The following is a 20,799-nucleotide window of genomic DNA, read 5'->3' as shown; positions in this document are numbered from 1 at the left end:
TTTAATTAATATACATATTTTATCCAATATACAAACAGCAATAGTGAACAATTGATATGTTCATAAATACATAGTCCATTTTAATCTTGCATTTCAGAGACAGGCCGTTCTCCAGGATTGTAGACATTTGACTAGGTGATTGTGGTTATGGATTGAAATCTCGTTGGTGAAACCAGAACTTGGACAGTGAATAGCTCAGTCAGCTCTGTACGACTACCTAATGGGCAACAGATAATACTGTCTTCCTGGCCCCTACATGACAATATAATAATCTAGCACTTGATTTTTCAAGGTGTCATGAAGGTCTTGTACTGACCTCGTGTAGAAAGGATAAGTGCAGAGCTAGAAGTGGCAGAGTTAAAGATGTTACGATTTGCGTTGGGAGTGACAAGGACGGACAGGATTAGCAACAGGCAGCTCAGGTTGGATGGTTTGGAGATAAAGCCAGAGGGGCGAGATTGTGTTGGTGTGGACATGTACAGAGGAGAGATACTGGGTGTGTTGGGAGAAGGATGCTGAGGATAGAGCTGCCAGGCGGGAGGAAAATAGGAAGGAGAAAGAGGAGGGTTATGGATGTGGTGAGAGAGGACATGCAGGTGGTTGGTCTGAAAGAGGAAGATGCAGAGGACAGGAAGAAATGGAAACAGATGGTCCACTGTGGCGACTCCTAAGGGGAGCAGCCAAGAGAAGAAGGAGAAGGGAGGGTGTTTCCCAGTGGAGGGAGGGTAAGTATGCACTGGCAGTGTCACTGCCTATGTCTGCTCTGCATAAAGACACCCGTTTCCTTCTACTGACTTGACTGAGTTGATCTATGAACATTTCATTCAAGCCTTGATTTTGACCATTTTTTGAGAATCAGACTTTAGATGAAGCCTGAGGGCCGTCTGGGGGAGGCGTATGGCTCAGGGGGTCAGGATGCTGTGCGTGACCAGTTCAAATCCCAAAAACGGCGGCCTGCTTTCTCCGCCGAGCTACTGGGCTATGCTCTCAGCCCCCAGTTGCTCCAGAGATTCTGACCCTGCGTGTCGCTTTGGATATTAAGTGTCTGCTAAATAAAATGAAGAAAATACAAATATTTGGATTCAAGTTTATGTGCATCCATGCATAAACCTAAATGTAAGATTCTGGTGCTTCGATAAATACCCTAATTATGACGGCTGGCTTCTCCCAAAGCCAGAGGTTGACAGCAGAAATGCTGGACCGACTGAAACTCGTCCAGTATCACCCAGCAAAGTGTGGAAATAAGCAGTTAATTTACTACTCTGTATATGCTTGTTTAAGGTAATCAGCGGTTCAGCAGCAGGCAAACGATAATAGTATGGAAAGCATGCAGTTCCCGGATTGTGGTATTAGGGTATTTCCCTCATTAATGCAAGAATCGCACTGCAGTCTCAGGCTTTGCCATGTCTGCTTTCATATACACACTGCAATTAGGTATAACTATCAAAATGTCACGGTGTAATTTATGCTTTTATACTGTAAAATCTGCTGAAAGATTTAATTATTTGAAATGAATGGTTTCTATAGTAATAGAAGTAACTTTTACATGTTCACTATAACAACATTAATGGGTTATTACAACATAGGCGTACGTCCACCTATCTCCTGCTGATCCTTCTGACGGTTGTGGGTTTTTTTTTAATATATGTATATATATAACTCTTGTTGTTGTTGTCAGTGAGTATTATTCTTTCCAAGTAGTGTGTTTTGGAATGTGAGAAAAGGCTTATTCCATTGTCCATCACATTATTTTTATTGCCCTCTTGTGCGGGTTGAATTGAGGCTTGGGTTACCAAGGATAAAGGTACTCTGTTACAGATGGGGAGGGTGGGGGGGTAGCGTGATGACCCCAGTCCAGACTCCTCTTCACTTACCCTTATGGAAAAACATATATCATTTCCAGCCCATCAAAGATACATGAAACTAGAAATGTTATACCTGACAGACGGCGGCCATTTCTGGCTCTGCTATCATCCCGATAATATCACGAAATGATGAGGAATTACTTAATCTTTCAGATCTTGTTTATGTGTCGATTTTTCTTTTCTTTCGGTTACATTCATATAATAATACATTATTATTTTTTTAAATAATACCTTAATTTTTTTATTTATTCTACCAGTAGCTTAGAACCATTCTCTGGTGTTCTGGGAATTAAAATCTGAATAAGTTACACTGAATGTATAGGTTTTTTTCCCAGAGATGACAGTGGAATCAGATGCTACATTATTAAGGCCAAAATTTATTATGACTACTATTCATCCTTCTTCCAAACCACTTTTCATGGCCGGAGTTGTGGAGGCCCTGGAGCCTGTCCCAGGCCGCATAGGGCACACGGCTCAGATTCACTCTGGATAAGGTGCTAATGCATTGAAGGGCATTGATACATCCATCCATCTTCCCGCAGCCTATCCTGGATAGGGGCCCCGGGTCCTGGAGCCCCCCTCTGAACGTGTGAGGTAACGGTGCTAAGCACTGAACCGCTGTACCGTCCTATTGTTTGTTTGTTCCGAGTTTTCTCCGCACCATGACAGATTCCCCAGGCACTCGGACTTCTCCGGATCCCACCTACACTAAAACAACAGGCCCTTCGCGTGGTCCGGGAACTTGTAACCAGGAACCAGGAACCAGGTTCCGGAACTCTGGTGTGAAAGCTTCTTTAGTGACTCCCTGTGAGTCTCAGCTTGTGATTCTTGTACAGGACAGACGTTTCCTAGTGTGCACCACCTCTTACTGTCAAAAGACACGATTGGCTCCAGTTATTGAACCCTGATGGTTATAGGGTTATTAGTAGTTTACTCAGAAAAATCTTTTTTTTTTTTTAAATAAAGTGTGACGGAGATGGATTCGTTTTTGTTTATTCATTACATTCATTTTTTTTTTACATTCAGTGAAATGAGTAAAGTGAAAAGTGATCCAATCCACGCTCAGATGGGCTGTTTTTCTTTCTCTTTCTAACTGAACTACGACACCAGGCACTGCTATTACAAACAACTTTAGGCCCCATTATGACACAATAAAACGAAAAGGGGAGAAGGGGGCTAACAGGCAGGTTCGTTAACAGCAGAGGTGGCCAGTTAGCCTGTCGGACAGCACAACTTCGCTCAGGATGCCCCAGTATTCCACTAAGTGAAAGATGGGTATAAATTACCACGATTAAATAGCAACTTCAAAGGCGAAGTATTTATTGCGGTAATGGTGGAGCATATTTACTCATTTCTGGGTAAAATCCAGCTACTAATGGCTGACAGCAAGGAAAGAAAAAAATAAAGGTGACAAAAAAGGGGGAATTAAAAGTTAGTAAAAAAAAATAAAAATTCAATGTCGTGGGGGGAGTGACGGATGCAGACGGTTCACTACCGGCTAGGTTACGTATTGCACCGTAGGATGCAGGAAGCAGGTATAAAGCAAGGAGTGAAAAAGTTTAGGTGAGTGATTCACTGGAGAAAAAAAGTTAAAAGAGTAGTGATAAAAGCGGAGCGGAACGCTGCACTTTCCGCCAAGCGCTAAAGTAGCATTTCCAGTAAATAAACAGGAAGATGGCAGAGATGCACGAGCCAATCAAAGGAGAGCTGACAAGCTGAAGAAGGAATAAGGAGTCGAGGAAAGCTGAGGAAACCAGCAGAGGCGCAATCTGGACAAGGAGTTATGCAGAGCACAAGAAAAAAAAAAAAGCCATGTGGGAATCGAAAGAGGAAAACAAATTTCAGTATGAGAGTATAGAGTCTGGGGAAAAAAAGGAGCGATTCGCATCGGGCCAGAGAAATGAAACAAACATTTTCCAGGCTCACTAAGTCGCTAAGAGTTTAGCATAACAAATGTGTGGCATTCTGCAAGCTACTGTCACCTTTCATGAGTTTAAATAAAGGTAGGCCAAACAAACTAATAACAATAGTAATGCATTTGCAACGTGTGCAAGACCGTGATGCACGGCTTGCAGAAAAGGTTACAGGGAGGCCAAGAAGATCTATAAACACACAAGCTGTTAATTCAGCGATCTGTGGGGTCAAAAAGAGCGGCCGTTTAACAAAAGCTATTCTGAAATCTGAAGGTTAGCAGCCTGAATGGAGGGAAGCGTTCAGCAGAAAGGACGTAATTGGTATGAAAACGGGGCTGAGAACAGCAGAGGGTGCAGGATACTCGGGGCTGATGGTGAGGCTGTGTTTTATGGCCCTAGAGTGAAGTGCAAACCTCAGAATCGCAGGGGGAACCAAATGCAGTAAAAGTAGGAAGAAAGAGGCATGAGTCAGTGTAGATTTGGAAAAGCTTGTGGGAGAAAGAGGCCTGTTAGAACGACAGCAGAGAGCGTGAGTCATTTTAGCGGCTGAAGGAAAAGTCATCAACAGGCAGCTATGAAGATGGAAGAGATGGGAGAGTGGCCGGCGGACGATGAACGGCCAAGTGTGAGGGCTGGACCGCTGTCCTAGATGATGAGGAGAACGAGTTCAACGAGCTGAAGGCTGTTTACCCCGTTTCTGTAGAACAGCAACGGTAAATCAGCAAAGCCACGGGAGGGAACAGCGGAGTTAGTCAGCGGAGGCAGCTCCTGACGAACATCACCGACGGGGAACAAAACCTAAAAGTAGAAGTGGCCCCAAAAGACTGAGCGTGAGATTTATAAAGCTTTTTTAGTGGAGGACAACATTTGTATCTTTTTTAAAGCTTAGTCGTTAGGGTACATCTAATAAGAAATATACTCACCCATCCGTCTTCCAAATAGTTATGGTGGACAGGGATGCAGGGGGCTTGGAGTCGGTCCCGGACAGCATGGAGAGCAAGGCAGGGGATGGTCTGGGGGGGTGCCAGTATATTCCAGTATATTCACAGAGCTTGTGCACACACGCACACACACATACACACGGACAGATGCACACACACATGCATACACACACACGCACACACATGCACACACACACGGACAGATACACACACATGCATACATGCACGCACACACACACATGCATACACACACATGCACATATTGCCAATTCGCCTAACTGCATGCCTTTGGGCTGCAGGCGGAGACCAGAGTCCCCAAAACGAAGCTGCACAGCAGCAGTAGGACATGCAAGCGCCACACGCAGGGAGCTCAGTTACCCACTGCACCGGCATTATATAATATACATGCATTATGATAAACTCCATCCATCCATCCATCCATTCTCCATAGCTGCTTATCCTCTGCCAGGTCACTGTAAGCCTGGAGGCTTGGCATGGGACAGACAGAGTGGAATGCTATGCTATCCCAGGGCACATGATTGCAGACACACTCAAACACGAAGGGCAGAGCAGCCCTAATCCAGTCCTCAGGGACCTGCAGGGAGCTGGGAGGGAGCAAAAACATGGACTGGGTGACAGGGAGCTGGGAGGGAGCAAAAACATAGACTGGGTGACAGGGAGCTTGGAAGGAGCAAAAACATGGACTGGGTGACAGGGAGCTGGGAGGGAGCAAAAACATGGACTGGGTGACAGGGAGCTGGGAAGGAGCAAAAACATGGACTGGGTGACAGGGAGCTGGGAGGGAGCAAAAACATGGACTGGGTGACAGGGAGCTGAGAGGGAGCAAAAACATGGACTGGATGACAGGGAGCTGGGAGGGAGCAAAAACATGGACTGGGTGACAGGGAGCTGGGAAGGAGCAAAAACATGGACTGGGTGACAGGGAGCTGGGAAGGAGCAAAAACATGGACTGGGTGACAGGGAGCTGGGAGGGAGCAAAAACATGGACTGGGTGACAGGGAGCTGAGAGGGAGCAAAAACATGGACTGGATGACAGGGAGCTGGGAGGGAGCAAAAACATGGACTGGGTGACAGGGAGCTGGGAAGGAGCAAAAACATGGACTGGGTGACAGGGAGCTGGGAGGGAGCAAAAACATGGACTGGGTGACAGGGAGCTGGGAGGGAGCAAAAACATGGACTGTCTGTGGGTCCTCAAGGACCAGGTTGGGAGACACGGCTGTAGAGACACCAGCCCCTCTGATCTACGTCTTCTGACTGCGAAAGAAACCACATTCTATATTAGACTTAGCATTCTTTTCCTGTCAACAAAAATGATTTGCAAAATTTCGTTAGAATTTAATAGCATATTAAAATGTTTAGAAAACAATTTGGCTTGGGGGGGAAAAATGATGTGGTCACAAAGTGTTCTTGGTATAGTACCTGACCAAGAATCAAAGCATAAATATTTGTTACTGACTGTGCAAAGTACATGTCCATACATCAGGCAGGGAGCAAAAAAACATAAAAGCCGGAAAGGAAAATGTGGATAGTATGTGGGGTCGGCAAGGACCTGGAACTGTCTAGCAGAAAAGTCACCAGTGAAGCAGAGATATAGACTCATAATGGACTGAGAGCACCTAGAAGAACAGTACAAACTACCATGTGCCTCTCACAGTGTACGTGCTTTTAGCTGATGATTCATGACAATACCTTCATTTTGTTTCCAGAGTAAATCATTGCCTTCCAGACAGTTGATCGTAATTCATCACAGTCACCACCAGTCTCTGCTGTGTTTGTCATTGAAGTTCCATTTAAATGTAACAAAAAAAATAAAAAATCAATTACAACCCCACCAAAGTGGCCAAGCCCTTGTTTTATGGCCATTTCAGCTCAATACTAGAATCACAGCGTGCTCACGCACAGAGCAACAGATCCTGCGACAGGCTGCATAATCCTCGCAGTGCTAACATCCTCCTGGCAGCCACATATTTTGCATATGTGTTTTATGGCTTTGTGTGAAAAAGAACCTTCACGCTGCGTCTATGACAAGCCGGGGCTTGTGCATCTCAGGAATGATCAGACCCTGGAAAACAGGGAGCCGTCTTTGGGGAGGAAAACAGCAAACGGGAAAAGAAAACAAAAGACGCACCTTTCGAGAACAAACAAGACGTCGGCTGGGCTCAGGCGCGCTCCGTCGATTGATTGCCCCTGTGCGTAGTCTCGTTGCCACGACTACACTGGGGCCTGTCAGTCGTGTGGTGGGCGTCTCACTGCCAGGTGCATACTGCATTCGTGTTTACTGTTCTTTTTTTAAGCTGCAAGGCGTGAGACGTACTCCGGTTGCCACGGCGAACGGAACCACATGACGCGGGAATGGGCAGGGAATGTTCACTTGGGGCGGGGGGTGGGGGGGGGGTTCCTTCTGGGAACTGATGGGGACGGAGCTGATGAACGGGGGTCAAGGCAGAACAAACTGTAAGGGAAAAATAAAGAAGCTGTTTCGAGGAGCATGACAACAAGGAAAGGAGATAGTGTGTCAGGGAGGGAACGGTTCAATGGAGAAAAGAAAACCATTAACATAGTTAAGATCCTCAAACCCTTGTTCACCTGACTGTCCTTCTCAAAAGAACTGCAAGCCCACCCACATACACTGCCATGGCCATGACCACTATTATGCAGAACTTTCTACAGTTGTACATTTAATTTGATTCGAAGTAGCTATAACCATGAAATACATGTGTTCTGAAATTAAACTACAGCTTCATTTCGCAAGAACATAGAAATTATTTAAACCCACTACCCTTCAATCCTTGGCTATCAACTTATATATCTTAGTTATATATCTTCCCATTTAAAAAATGTACCTATTACAATGTTTTTTTTCGTCATTGTGAACTAAGAATGTGTCAGTTCAGTAATCATGTATGCAAATCAAGACTGAAAACTCAAACAAAAAAATCATTGAAAAAAAACAATGGTTTATTGAACAAAAACTTAAACAGAAAACATGCAGCATTTAAACTTACAGCATGCAAAACTGAATTAAAATAATATTTAAACCAATGAAAATAGTCATTGTTACAGTTCAAGTTTTTCTCTTTCTGGCATTGTAAAAGAAAGGGTCATGTTTGGGGAATGTTTGAATACAATAGTATTGTGCACAGTTACAGCTGCAAGCCACATGGGAAAGAGCCCACAAATCTCAAAATGTGAGGCCTGTAAGCTACCCCCCCTCCTGTAAGCTACCCCCCCCCCTCCTGTAAGCTACCCCCCCTCCTGTAAGCTACCCCTCCCTCTCAGCGCACATGAACTGCCACGTTAAATGCACATTAAAACTACATAAACATGAACACGAAAACACCCAGTGCTGCAGACCCATCATATAACCAATTCAGATGAAATGGAAATTACAATTTAAAAATCCATTCATCCATCCACTCATCCAAGCATTACCATTCAACCAGGCGCCTGTTTCAGGAAGCTGGATTTCTTGCTTGGCTGGATAACTTCTTGGATTTGAGGTAGTTAGGGTTGCCACCTTTGATTCGTGAAAAACCGGTACACTCTGATTTTTTTGGGGTGGAGGCAAATAACCATTTCTTGCAAATATACTATGTTAATAGAGGTAGGAATCTATATTGCCACTCTTACCTATATTTGTCTTGACACAGACATGTACGGCAAGCCAAATTGTCTTTTATTGGTGTAAGGCTTACTCGTCACTTCATTCTTACTGGTAAAAATAAGATTCTTACAATTTTTACTAGTAAAAATATAAATTCAAGATATCTAAAATGCAATTCTTACTTGTAAGAATGATCTTTTTACTAGTAAGAATTCATATTATAGAGCACTATAATTAAATTTTTACTAGTCATATATTCCCTATATTGACTTCCATTGTATTTTTGCCTTACGTATCCTAAACTAAATTTTCACTAGTAAAATGTCACATTGTAGAGCTCTGTAATTCAATTCTTACTAGTAAGAACTCCTACTGCAGATATCTCTAATTACATTTTGGTTAGTAAGAATTCCAGGTCCAAATATCCACAATTGAGTTTTCACTAGTAAAAATTTTGTTACATATCTCTAAAATTACATTGTAGAGATCTGAAATCCACATTTTGGATATGTGTAATTTCATATATCTGCAATGTAGTTTTAATTTTTTACTAGTAAAAACTCAATTATGGATATGTGGACCTGGAATTCTTACTAGTCAAAATGTAATTGCAGATTCCTACAGTAGGAGTACAGTAGGGAGGTCGCTTAGCTCTCCTCCAATTGGACAATTTTCACGTTTGGCTTAAGTTATCCAGCTAAATGGGAAACTCTGTTTTGTGCAATATCCCCCAAGTCTCTTTGGTTGTGCCTTATCCATTCAGTGAAGGACGAAAAAAGAATAGCAGTGGAAAGAAAGTGAGGTTTTATTTGAAACTACGAAATTTTAAATTAGATATACATTTTCACAAAAAAACTGAACAATTTGTGTCCCGGGAAAGAATATTGCTGAAAAATGAGAATAATCCTGGGAAAACCGGAACAGGCAGCAACCCTGGTCTGGTTTAAGTGAACGAAGATGAAGTCCATTTAAACTGGGGTACATTAAATCCGACAACTTATCCGGCTAAGCAAGAAATCCAGCTTTGTGATACAGGGTCGCGGTGAGCCTGAATCTCAGGGCAGGGCATGAGGGAGGGACCTGACCGAACAGTAAAAAAAAATGAACCTCAAAATCTGCCACAGTTGTGGTATTATTCATCTCCACTGAGGCAGGGTGAGGATAATGTTGTAAGTTTTTTCCTTCCTGCCAAAAGAAATCATGTGACAGTTAATGAGGTATCAGGTCAGTAAAGTTTCGCTAAAGGACAATTACAGGGCAACGCCAGTTACGACAGCAGGGAGAGATGGAGCCACGTGTTAGCGTTCAGAGAGATCGCACAGGTTATGTGCGTACACTGCCATCTCTTAAGACTACGTCTAATTTTCATACATCCATCTTCCATAAATGCTTAACCTCTGTATAATTGAGGTAAGTCTGGAGTCAACATAAGTTTTATTCATTTATAACTTGAAGTTCAGGTCTGACCAATCGGTTTTACTTTACGATGAGTAATCTAATTTTTTCTATTTCTTGGAATGTCTTGCTTGTTAAAACCCAGGCGATGTGTCAGTCGCAAAGTGTGACAGAGGTGACCCGGTTATTAACAGGCAATTGAAAATGACGACATTTATGGCGAATCTTTTAATGTCAATGCTCATTCAGCTTCCTTGTTTGCATAATTTTTTTACATGCTAGTTCATGTGTTTGTTTACTTTGCGGGGAGACGGACATTTTTGAGTATTGCAGCTTCAAAAATAGCTGCCTTTATTTTTTTCCAAGGCGAGTTGTTCCCATGGTGATGTAGAGGTTGGCATTTTTGCATTGAAAAACAAATCTACCCTTATGCTCCTCTCTGAAGGAGCAGAGTGTGGTTGTATCAGTCATAATTCATTGAACATAGTTACAAATTGATGCTTTCACATTATTTTTAAAGGCACCTGGACTTTTTTCGAGGGTTCACATATATTTGCCCATTTACTTATTTTTGTAGCATTACCACCTGTTCTCCCAGTGCAAGAAATAAAAACTACACATACGAACGTACGAAGAAAGTTTGGATTCCTGTTTGCTATGAAGGGGAAAAAAAGCATTTAGATTTTACTTAAATGGAAAAAATCGAGGAGGACACAGAATATATAAAACATTTGACAAAAGAGGATAATAATCCATTGCAACTCTTAGCGTTAGCATAGGCTATCACTATGAATGCATATATCTCCATGGTGACCACCCTAATATGTACTAAAATGTTTCTTTCAATAAAATCATCAGCTAAGCCTGTTAATGTACATTTGTTGACGTCTTACTTCTAATTCAGAAAACACTTTGGATTGTTATATTGGTTTCTGTGATTTTCAAGGGGGATAAGAATTCGCTGCCCCATCTGAAAGTGGACTGGGCTGCAGTAAGACCAGCACAGATCTTGATAAGAGCCCCATCTCCCCCTCGGAGCGTCCACCGCAGATCTGCCCCCCTTAAAAATCAGCCGTGGCGGCCCATCGACCAGCAGTGTGGCGGTGATGTCAAATTTTATTCAGGAGCTAAAACCCTTCTGAGCTTCGCCGGGGTGGATGTCAACGCCGTTTTATTTTTGAAGTGGAGCACTGGTGCACGACACTGGCGAGCGGGCATCTGAATATGCAACGTGATCACGAAGGAGACCAGCCGCCAGCGTCCCGTATGAAAACCTGCGCCGAACACAATGCAGCTTCTGACTTATTTTTTTCTTTTTGTGCCATTTCATTCCGAATTAGACGGATAAATAGGAGATTTTAAGCCAATGGCAGAATCACTGGGGAGCTGCAAACTGTTGGACAGAGCTAAGGCTGTGCTTCGAGCCCTGTACAGATGTGTAATGGAAAATACAGACCAAGCTGGAAATTAAGAAAGCAGTGGTGGGGGGGGGGGGGGGGGGTGAATCGCAGAGCTAGAGAAAATGACACACTCAGGAACCCAGAGACTAAAATATAGGTGAGGTAAAATTTTGAAATGGCACTGCGGAAGATGACGGTCCCAGAACACCAGATGGCTGACACCAGCCAGTGTCAACGGGAGTGCAGTAGCGGATGAGGGAGTCGCGGGCGTCTGGGTCGGCACTGGGAAGGATGACTGGAGGTCTCAGTCCAGGAAGGAAAGGTTATGTCATTAGGATTTGTGATGCAATGTTGTGAGACGTTGCCATGGATACGGAACACCGAATGGAGCAGTGGACACGGCCGATCCAGAGCGGCACCCAGTCGCCTCAGCTTCCCTGTCAGCGCCGAGGAGAGGCCGCCCCGTCCAAATGGCCGGTTCCTCTCCCTTAAAATGATGGGACATCTGCCCAGCTTTCCAAGTCCTGGATTGCTAGGGAGGTGGGTGGGGGGGGGTGGGTTGAAAAAAAAAATCAGGATAGAGTCCAAGACCTACGGGAGGCTCCACTTGCTCATATCTGTTTCCAGGCCTCATCAGCCCCCCCACCCCCCACCAGGATACCAAGTGCAGCTCCCAGAACCCAGAAGAGAGGCTGACTGACAGACCTATCTGCGATCCACGCAGCTGGACACAATATCTCCGCGAGTTTGGTGACCCCACAGTTCATTACGCCCAATGCCGTTACTCTGCAGTGTCACTGGAAGGCAGAATCCATTTCTCAACACTGCGCCCTTTCATTTATGTAACTTTTAATGCTAAAATGTCAGTGGGGCCTGCTAGCTCTCTCATCTGTGCTGGCCACTGCCAGTGCCTGAAAGTATGTGACCCCCCCAGCTCCCCTGAACTACAGCATACTGCAAGGAAAATGCTGCTGCTTCGTACACTGTGTGACATGTCAGCTCTCAAAGTCAAATACCTTCTGCAGCCTATGGTACTCTTTAGTATTCTATAGTATTTTTTCTTTGTCTGTGCTCTTCCTTCACTGTCTCTTCTTCCTTTTGATTGAAGGGTTATGAATCTTGGCCTAGAGCTTAATGGTGAAATTGCTTTAGTGACCTTAGGATTTGAACCAGCAACTTTGCAATTACAGGTAGCGTGTTCTAATCAGATGAGCCACACACAAGCATATCCTTTCGTCTGTTCTTCATGTCCCCATTTTAAGTTTTCCTCTTGCTCGCCGCCTTTCCAAGATCGGATGGATCAAAGCCCGACTGCGTGATTAATAGGCTATTTTAAATCGAAAAGTCGCGCCAGTGCATGCAGATTTAGAGATCACTGTATCTGCGAGCCGCGAGAGGAATGCAGGTGTGAATGTCACGCGTATCTGCTGGGATCGCACCTGGACGCGTCACTGGGATAAGTGTTGACCCCGCTGCTAGACCGACGCAAAGTGGGGCTGGACTTACGGTGCCCACGGGATGCTGAGGCCAAATGCCTTATGTCTACCTTGATCATTAAAGATCAGAAACTTAACAAAATCATTAAATGAACAACATCCATATGCTTTTATTTATAAGTTCTTAATAATCAAGGTCCACCATATCTTACTGATTTGAATCTACCCTACCAGCCTCCCCGCAGTCTTAGAACTTCCTCTAGTGGCTCACTCTTCATCCCTCCTTCCAAATTACATAGCTATGGTGACCGTGCATTATCCCGTTTAGCTCCCCGCCTTTGGAACTCACTACCTACTGCCATCCGTTTATCGACCTCTGTTTCAGATTTTAAAACCAAGCTAAAAACCTTTCTTTTTGCTAAGGCATTTAACCTTCCATATGCATAATGTGTAATCTGTTTTCTGTGTGCATTCTCTGTAAGGCGTCTTTGAGTTCTTGTAAAAGTGCTATATAAATAAATTGTATTATTATTAAGTTACTATTGGACTTTAAACATTCACCAGGACAAGCTTCCTAGTAGAGCAGTGAATGATAGAATGATCTCTGTGTCTCTGAAAGAAGTATTATGAGACTGAACACAGTGGATGCAGAAGAGTCTATGCACATTTTAAAACATCTATAAAGAACACCAGAACGGCAATTACCTTGGTTGACCGGTTGTTCATTTTAGGAGTGTCTACTGCTGGTCACGGTCCGGGAATTTTGTCTTAAATTAGGAAAGTCGTAGCAAAGTGAACAAGTCAAAGTTTCAACGAAGAAGTAAAAATCAAAAAATCAGACTCAATGCCGCTGTTAAAAATAATCACACCTCTGTGTGACCTGAGTTACATGAATAACATGAAGGGATGATTGCTAATCTCAGAATAATAATGGAAGGAAATGATCACGATTCTGATTCGGTGAAATTGCTGCGGATTATAATATACATCCATTGATACCAATGTTATTGTTACTTATTTCTCAAAAGACACATCAAACAGGGAATGTGGGTAAAATTTGGTGTAATTTAGAGGTTTATGGCCCATTTTGGCCTTTAATTAACATATAATGATGCTTATTAGTCATCTCTTAATGAAATTTCTGCATTCATTTTATTGTGAATGGTTATAGATGACTGTTTCCGTCTCCTTATTACCAATATGTCTCTCCGCCATTACACTCAACACAGACAAAGAAAAGACAATTTTGAAGAAACATAAAACAAAACTGGCTACCTATCGGTAAAAAAAAGACAGAAATGGAAGTGCAAGAACTGTCTAAATATTTTAAAGTTGTGGTTGTGGTCAGTAACAGGGCTGTTTAAATTTTATGACCTTTGAGATGTATTTTAACGGTTTTCCTGATGCACCTTTATTTTATTTGCATATCTATCCTCCAAACAGTTGTCCTGGTCATGGGGTGGGGGGGTGGTGCTGGAGTCTATCCCAGGCAGCATAAGGCACAAGGTGAGAGTGCTTCCTGGATGGGGTGCCAGTCCGTCGCGGGGCACACACAGTAACGCACTATCTACATTTTATAGATAACAGTTCACTGGCATGTCTTTGGACTGCGGGAGGAAACCCATGTGACGCGGAAAGATCATGAGGAAACTGTGTTAACCACTGAACCACCATTCACAGTCTTTAAGCAAAAGGCTTATGCTGTATGCTGTCTGGTCTGGGCCAGGATCCAGGGTGCCCATGTGACCCTAAACAGGATAAGCTGTGTGTGTGTGTGTGTTGATGTATGTATATGTATGTATGCATGTGCGTGTGTGTGTATATATACTGTATATGTGTGTGTGTGTGTGTATATATATATATATATATATATATATATATATATAGATAGGTAGATAGATAGATAGATAGATAGATAGATAGATAGAGACAGACAGGTAGGCAAACAGAGCGCGGAAGACGAGTATATGTGTACCTAATAGGTTTGTCTATGGAAGTAATAATTTGTAAGTCTCCAAACATAAGCACGTGTAATATTACATATCCGAACAATTTTTAGTTTTCTCCGTATGACAGCGGTGAGATCCCTCCCCGTACTGAGGTAGTTCACGACCCCCTTTCAAGTACTAAAGATCTGAATTGCCACGGGAATGCAGTTACGCTGCCATTCTGCTAGAGGGAGGTAGTGCAACGGCGAACACACTCGCTGGCTGCCACTTCAGGCTGCCTGTAAACGTGACAAATTTAATATTTCCATTGCGACGAGAAACAGGAGAACAACATATCTCTGATCATATCTCTGAACCCAAGTGTTACGAACATCACACATGCATGGATGCGCCGTTTCCCCGTTAATTATTATCCTTGTCCAGGTCCTCGAAATGTCCAGTCTTTACTTTTGAAAACAAGTCCTGGGGTCGCCAAGGCGGCTAAGAAAGTTAACTTGACCATGTATGTAAGCCCTGCTACGGGTTATTGCATTACACGGACTCGCCAAGTCATCCTCCTGAAATTTAAAAGCTGATGTCCTTCCAACTATTTGACAATAACGCGGAAGGTAGACATTGACTCACATGGTGTTTATTCTTTAGGGTTGATAATAATAGACATGAAAATATAGCACCCAAGTCGTAGCAAACTGTGAGGGTTAATGACTTAGCAGGTGTTAGTCAAACACGTTCCTCCGAGTGGAGCGGAATAGGCGAGTGGGTGGACCGATCGCAGCAAAGTAGCCTACAAACACCCACCATTATCTTTCCCTTCTTCTGAAGTTGAGTCTCTGTGCCTCGCTTCTGTGGTTGGTCTTACAAATGAAAAATTCGAGAAAAAAAAACCACAATGAGGTTCGTTTGTTATATCGCACTCGCGGATTGTTTTGTATCGTATACAGCAGTTAATCGCGATGCGATTGCAGGCTATGCATCTGCATTTTTCTGCTGATAATAACATGAACCACGACCTGAATTCCCTGGGCCGTAACCAGGAGGAAGACCCCAGGTCCTTTTGCGATTGCGTTTTGTAGTCGTGCCAAAATAGCTCTGTCTATTCTGTCACCATTGCTTAGTCTGTGTAACCTCCTAAGAGGCACATACCATCAAGAGGTGGCTACAGAGAAACGACTAAACAAAAGGAGCGCATACCTATTATTAATGTGACAAGATTTTTCTGAGTATATTAATGCGTTTTCATTTACACTTATATCAACACGCCGCACTTTTGCACACAGAGGATCTCAGTATTATACGCAGACTACATTGTAAAATATGCCCCATGTGTTGTTTGTGGGTAAAATGAAGCTTTTCGACTTCCTGGATATTTATTGAACCCTGGTATTGAACGTACATTTCCCTCGCCCGTCATAACAGGACATAACTGCTGGATGTGCTAGGCTAAATCTTCCAGTAAAAATGAAACTGCATGTATGAATTGAGTTTTTAAGCAGAACTGGAAACAAGCTTTTTTTTTTTCAAAAAAAAAAAAAAACGTGAGCACTTTAAAATTCCATATCTTGTTTGTTTCTTACTTAATACGTATTAAAAATAAATTATGTTATTTGATATATCTGTGCCGTAACTCATGAATATTGCCAGAATATAACTTATTTTCCACGTTTTTTTCTCTTTTTGGCGTTGCACAGTAGCAGACTGACGAAACAAACCTTAATAAATAAACCGCAGTCAGTCGCAGAATTTGCATTACTCCTGAAAGTCAAAATTAGACTGTCTGTTGCAAACTCCACCCTTCCTGTTTCGGCTGCAGCAGACCGTCCGCGACTGTGAACCAAATGATTCACTGTGGCCCGGACTTACTTTTTCTCTGCCTTTGCAGCGGCGGCAGCAGCAGAGACTAAGCGGAGGAGAAGGGGGAGTGACAGCCCGTTCCTGGAAGAGCCAGCCCGGGGAGTCAGTCACATTCTTGGCTGGGATTCAATGACTGAGCCAGACACACACAAACACTGAGAAAGGGGGGCTGTGAGGGAGGGAGGGAGAGAGGGAGGGAGAGAAAGAGAGAGAGAGACAGAGAGAGAGGGCGAGAGAGCGCAGGCTTGCTCGCTGGCTGGCGATCGCGACGCAGACATAGCTTACTGCAAAGGCAGACAGTGTGGATGCAACGTCTACCACTGCAGGAAAAAGACAGTGAGAAGAGGGACGAAAAGTGTGTGGAGTGTCTATGGTCGCCGATACCACCCAAAAGGCGAAGCTCCGTCACGCATTTCCGTACTTTTCGTGGAACTTGGACGTGTATTTCCTTCGCTGTTGGGATCAGAAAGACGAGTTGGTAGATATGGACAGTAGGGAATCTATTACTGCAGGGGAAGACGCGCCGGTGTTACTATACGCCTAGTCGGGGGAATTGGAAACGCGCGGCTCGGGACTTTTTTTTTGCTGGATGTTTGATGAAGCGCCTTCCCCGTTTTGCTAACTCTGGGAGACCCTGGATTTACAAGGAATCGGGACCTATCAGGAATATCGATTGCATCAGTTTCCTCGCCTCAAACGGAACTTTCTCTTTTGCAGTAGTACGCAAAACATGGAGCCTCGACAAAGCTTCCAGCCACATCCAGGACTGCAACAAACTCTGAAACAGTTTCATCTGAGTTCTATGAGTTCCCTGGGAGGTCCGGCGGCTTTCTCTGCGAGATGGCAACATGATCTGCTGTTCAAGAAGGATGCTAAAGACCCGGAGCCAGTGCTTCATCTTCCCATGCAGCCGCCCCCAGTAATGCCGGGACCCCTGTTCATCCCATCGGACCGCTCGACCGAAAGGTGCGAGACGGTGCTGGAGAGTGAGACCATCTCCTGCTTCGTAGTCGGGGGCGAGAAGCGCCTCTGTCTGCCTCAGATCCTCAACACGGTGCTGCGGGATTTCTCACTCCAGCAGATCAACTCGGTGTGCGACGACCTCCACATCTACTGCTCCAGGTGTACCGCGGACCAGCTGGAGATCCTCAAAGTCATGGGGATCCTGCCGTTCTCGGCGCCGTCGTGCGGCCTCATCACCAAAACGGATGCGGAGCGCCTCTGCAATGCCCTGATTTACGGGGGCACATACCCCCCGCACTGCAAAAAGGAGTTCGCCGGCTCCCTGGAGCTGGAGCTGACGGAGAAGAGCTTCAAGGTGTACCACGAGTGCTTCGGGAAGTGTAAGGGACTCTTCGTGCCGGAGTTGTACACCAGCCCCAACGCCGCCTGCATCCAGTGCATGGACTGCAGGCTTATGTACCCGACCCATAAGTTCGTGGTGCACAGTCACAAATCGCTGGAGAACAGGACTTGCCACTGGGGTTTTGACTCCGCCAACTGGAGGGCGTACGTTCTCCTCAGCCAGGATTACACGGGGAAGGAGGAGAAGAGGCGTCTGGAGCAGCTTTTAGACGAAATCAAAGAAAAATTCGACTTCGCCAACAAGTATAAGAGGAAAGCGTCCAAGGTGAGTCTCAAATGTATATTTTTCTATTTCTTTTTATTTATTTATTTATTAAATGCATTTTTGGTTTTCGGAAGATCAGAGTCGGCATGTCAACGTATTATTAATGATACGTTATGGGTTTGGTGATATGTTGTATTTTTCCTGATTGTGCGAATTGTGTGCACTCCCAATTTCAAGTGACTGTGGGTGGCTGTCCTCTTAGTCAGATGTCATATTGCATATCCTCATCCGTCTCATACCACTGCGGTACGAGTGCTCCTTGGCTTCTGGGTGTTTCGCAAAGTAGTATGCGTGTAACTTGCATACTTTATTATTCTTAATAATAATAATAACAATAATAATATGCACTACTGCATCGATTTTTGCACTGCTGCTAAAGGGATCATTCAAAACCGGTTGGGGGTGGGGGGGATCAACTGAGGTTAAAATTACCCTGATTTCACGTAATTTCACATACTACTGTTACTAATTAGTCACGAAGAATAACAGGACGCCTGCATCGCCATGAAACTCTTACTCGTCCATTGCGCCTCTACAGGCTTTTAAAGGCACGAGGTTACTGTAAATCTGCACGCGCCGCATAATACTTGCCGTAAATATTTTCTCTTTTAACAATGAGATTATTTTCATTTGCCGGAAGTTTTTTTAGAAGGATCGGAAGAAAAACAACTCGCGGTCAAAATAAATAAATAAGCAAAGTGTTACGACTAGAGTATATAAACACTTCCCCAACATCAATGTGTCTCTCTGCTGCCCGCTCGCCCGTCCCGTCCCAGCCCGACGTCCCGTACGCCCCCCTGCACCTCGCAGGTCTCCCGGTGTGCTGCAGGGATGCATAGATCTGGCCGCACTGTTATCTCACGTACTTGAAGGTGGATGTGTTTTTAATGATGTATCCATCCCTGCCTAATGGCGTGCTACTTAGCAAGTTTGAACTCACAGAGGGTGGCCAACGACCGGGCTTTTCAGCGGGGGAGAGATGGCAGATGTTGTGTCTGCGCTGAGAGGCCATTATTGCCCCGTTAGCTGCACTCAGCTTGGCGGATATACTGCTCGCTTTATGTAATTTCACTTAACGATTCAAACCCTCTCCATATATCAACAGTTAACACAAATGCGGGCTTTCATCATACCGACCTTTGTATTAAATAAATAGAGAGCAGGAAATAGTTTGGTTGGTGATGTGTTTGTGTTAGAAATTATTTTTGTTGTTTTTCATTCCATGCTTGCTCGTTTTTTCAGTGTGTGTTTATGAGGTATTAGACAGTTTAATTGGAAATGTTCAGATGTTTTCTGGAGTGATTAAGCTTTTGCCAACGAAGCAGACAAAAGACAGTTGTATGGATTTACAAGAATGATGGCAATATTGAAGAGCAGCATAAAACTTTACAGAATTATTTGCGGTGACATCGTCTAGGCCCTGCTCTGATTTTGGCCTGGATTCTGTTGACTTTCGTGCACTGGCGGTGGGTGATACACGTTCTTTGATCGGGAATTTGCAGGAATCATGGGTGCTTGCTGTACTTACATTCTGGGGGATCTGTAGTGCTATATAACTGTGACTTTTACTTTGAGAGTGGGGCTACCAGCTTGCAGACAGAAGCCTGATTGTGCCCTATGGGTTAGAGGGGGATTAAGGCTTCATGCGAATGGTGCAGGCAAAAGTGCCTCTCCTCCTCCGCGCAGTAAACTGGGTAAAAGACCCCTGCCCCCTTTAATGAAAGGCCGGCACGTTCATTTGCATCGACTGTTACCCTTGAATGGAGTTGATAAAGACGGGATAGCAGTATTGTGCTGGAAACATAATATGCCCCAACAATGGGCCGCATTCAGTGACACCCCCCCCCCCACCACCACCACCACACACACACCGCCTTCCCATCCCCCCCCCCCCCCCCCCGATGATCTACCTAAGGAAAGGGAGCTGGTGGTGCGTGTGTGAATCCAGCAGGACGCTCTTGTCAGAAATCTAAACTCATGTTTTTGAGCGTGGAGCGTCGCCTCGTGACCCAGCTGGGCCGGATCATGCCTCTGGTGTGCAGAGCGGTACGAGGCCGCACTTAAAAGTGCCCCTTTTCCACTTGTGCGGCCCGTTGGCCCTGAATGGGTCCTTGTCTTTACATCAGGCCATTACCATTTGGATGAAAAGGGTTCTGAGGCCGTCCCCCATCGAATCGAGTGTCGGACCACGAGGCTGCGCTTCGGGCCTCGTTTGTTTATTGGACACCTCTGGAGTTTCCTTTGTGTCTATTGGTTAAAACGCGGCCCTCGGGGGAAAAAAGACAACATGGTTAGTTTCGGGATGGTGACTGACTGTCCTCAACATGTCTACGGTCAAAGGTGTGACGCCAGCAGAGATTCTGAGTAGCTGTCATCCTTTTTTTGAGAAGAGTGGCGGGTTTTGGTTTGTGTTCCGCTAAACTCGTTTTATTTTTTTGGAATAGGACTCACAAAGAGGTCACCCTTGGCCACATAGCCTGGCTGGCGCCTGGCCAGCAGCCTTATAGGAGACAGCTAATTGGGTCATTGGTATGGAGCCACACAGACTCCACCTAGAACAGATAGACGAAAGTTTACATCTGTCTCCGGATCCTTGTTTTATTTGTGAGAATGCACGTCTCGCACCCCAGCCGGTGTCGGCCTCACAGGGACTGCGTGCGTGCGTGTGTGTGTCTGTGTGTGTGTGGGGTGGTGGGCAGGTCCCTGGGATGCTCGGATTTCTCCCCCGTCTTGGTCATGAAGCAGGAAAGTCGCAGACGCTTCCTGGTCCCCGCGACATTGTGGCACGACCCCA

At 44.6% G+C, this 20,799-nt stretch overlaps 1 protein-coding gene and 1 long non-coding RNA gene across 2 annotated transcripts; one reads left to right on the top strand and one right to left on the bottom strand.

The window, feature by feature from the left end:
* Window positions 1-2,842: 2,842 nt before the first annotated feature.
* On the bottom strand, window positions 2,843-7,063 carry LOC140587031 (uncharacterized). Its single transcript, XR_011988789.1, has 4 exons — window positions 6,869-7,063; window positions 6,430-6,506; window positions 4,702-5,994; window positions 2,843-4,576 (listed from the first exon to the last, which is right to left on the bottom strand). It is a non-coding gene; the product is annotated as an uncharacterized lncRNA (long non-coding RNA).
* Window positions 7,064-16,571: 9,508 nt separating this feature from the next.
* Window positions 16,572-18,290, top strand: LOC140587030 (ski oncogene-like). The gene has a single exon (XM_072708563.1). The coding sequence runs from the start codon at window positions 17,106-17,108 to the stop codon at window positions 18,129-18,131; it is 1,026 nt and encodes a 341-aa protein (XP_072564664.1). The 5' UTR covers window positions 16,572-17,105; the 3' UTR covers window positions 18,132-18,290.
* Window positions 18,291-20,799: the final 2,509 nt, after the last annotated feature.

The sequence above is a fragment of the Paramormyrops kingsleyae genome, unplaced genomic scaffold, assembly GCF_048594095.1.
Source record: "Paramormyrops kingsleyae isolate MSU_618 unplaced genomic scaffold, PKINGS_0.4 ups134, whole genome shotgun sequence".
Taxonomy (NCBI): domain Eukaryota; kingdom Metazoa; phylum Chordata; class Actinopteri; order Osteoglossiformes; family Mormyridae; genus Paramormyrops; species Paramormyrops kingsleyae.
This window is presented reverse-complemented; position numbering and strand designations above follow the sequence as displayed.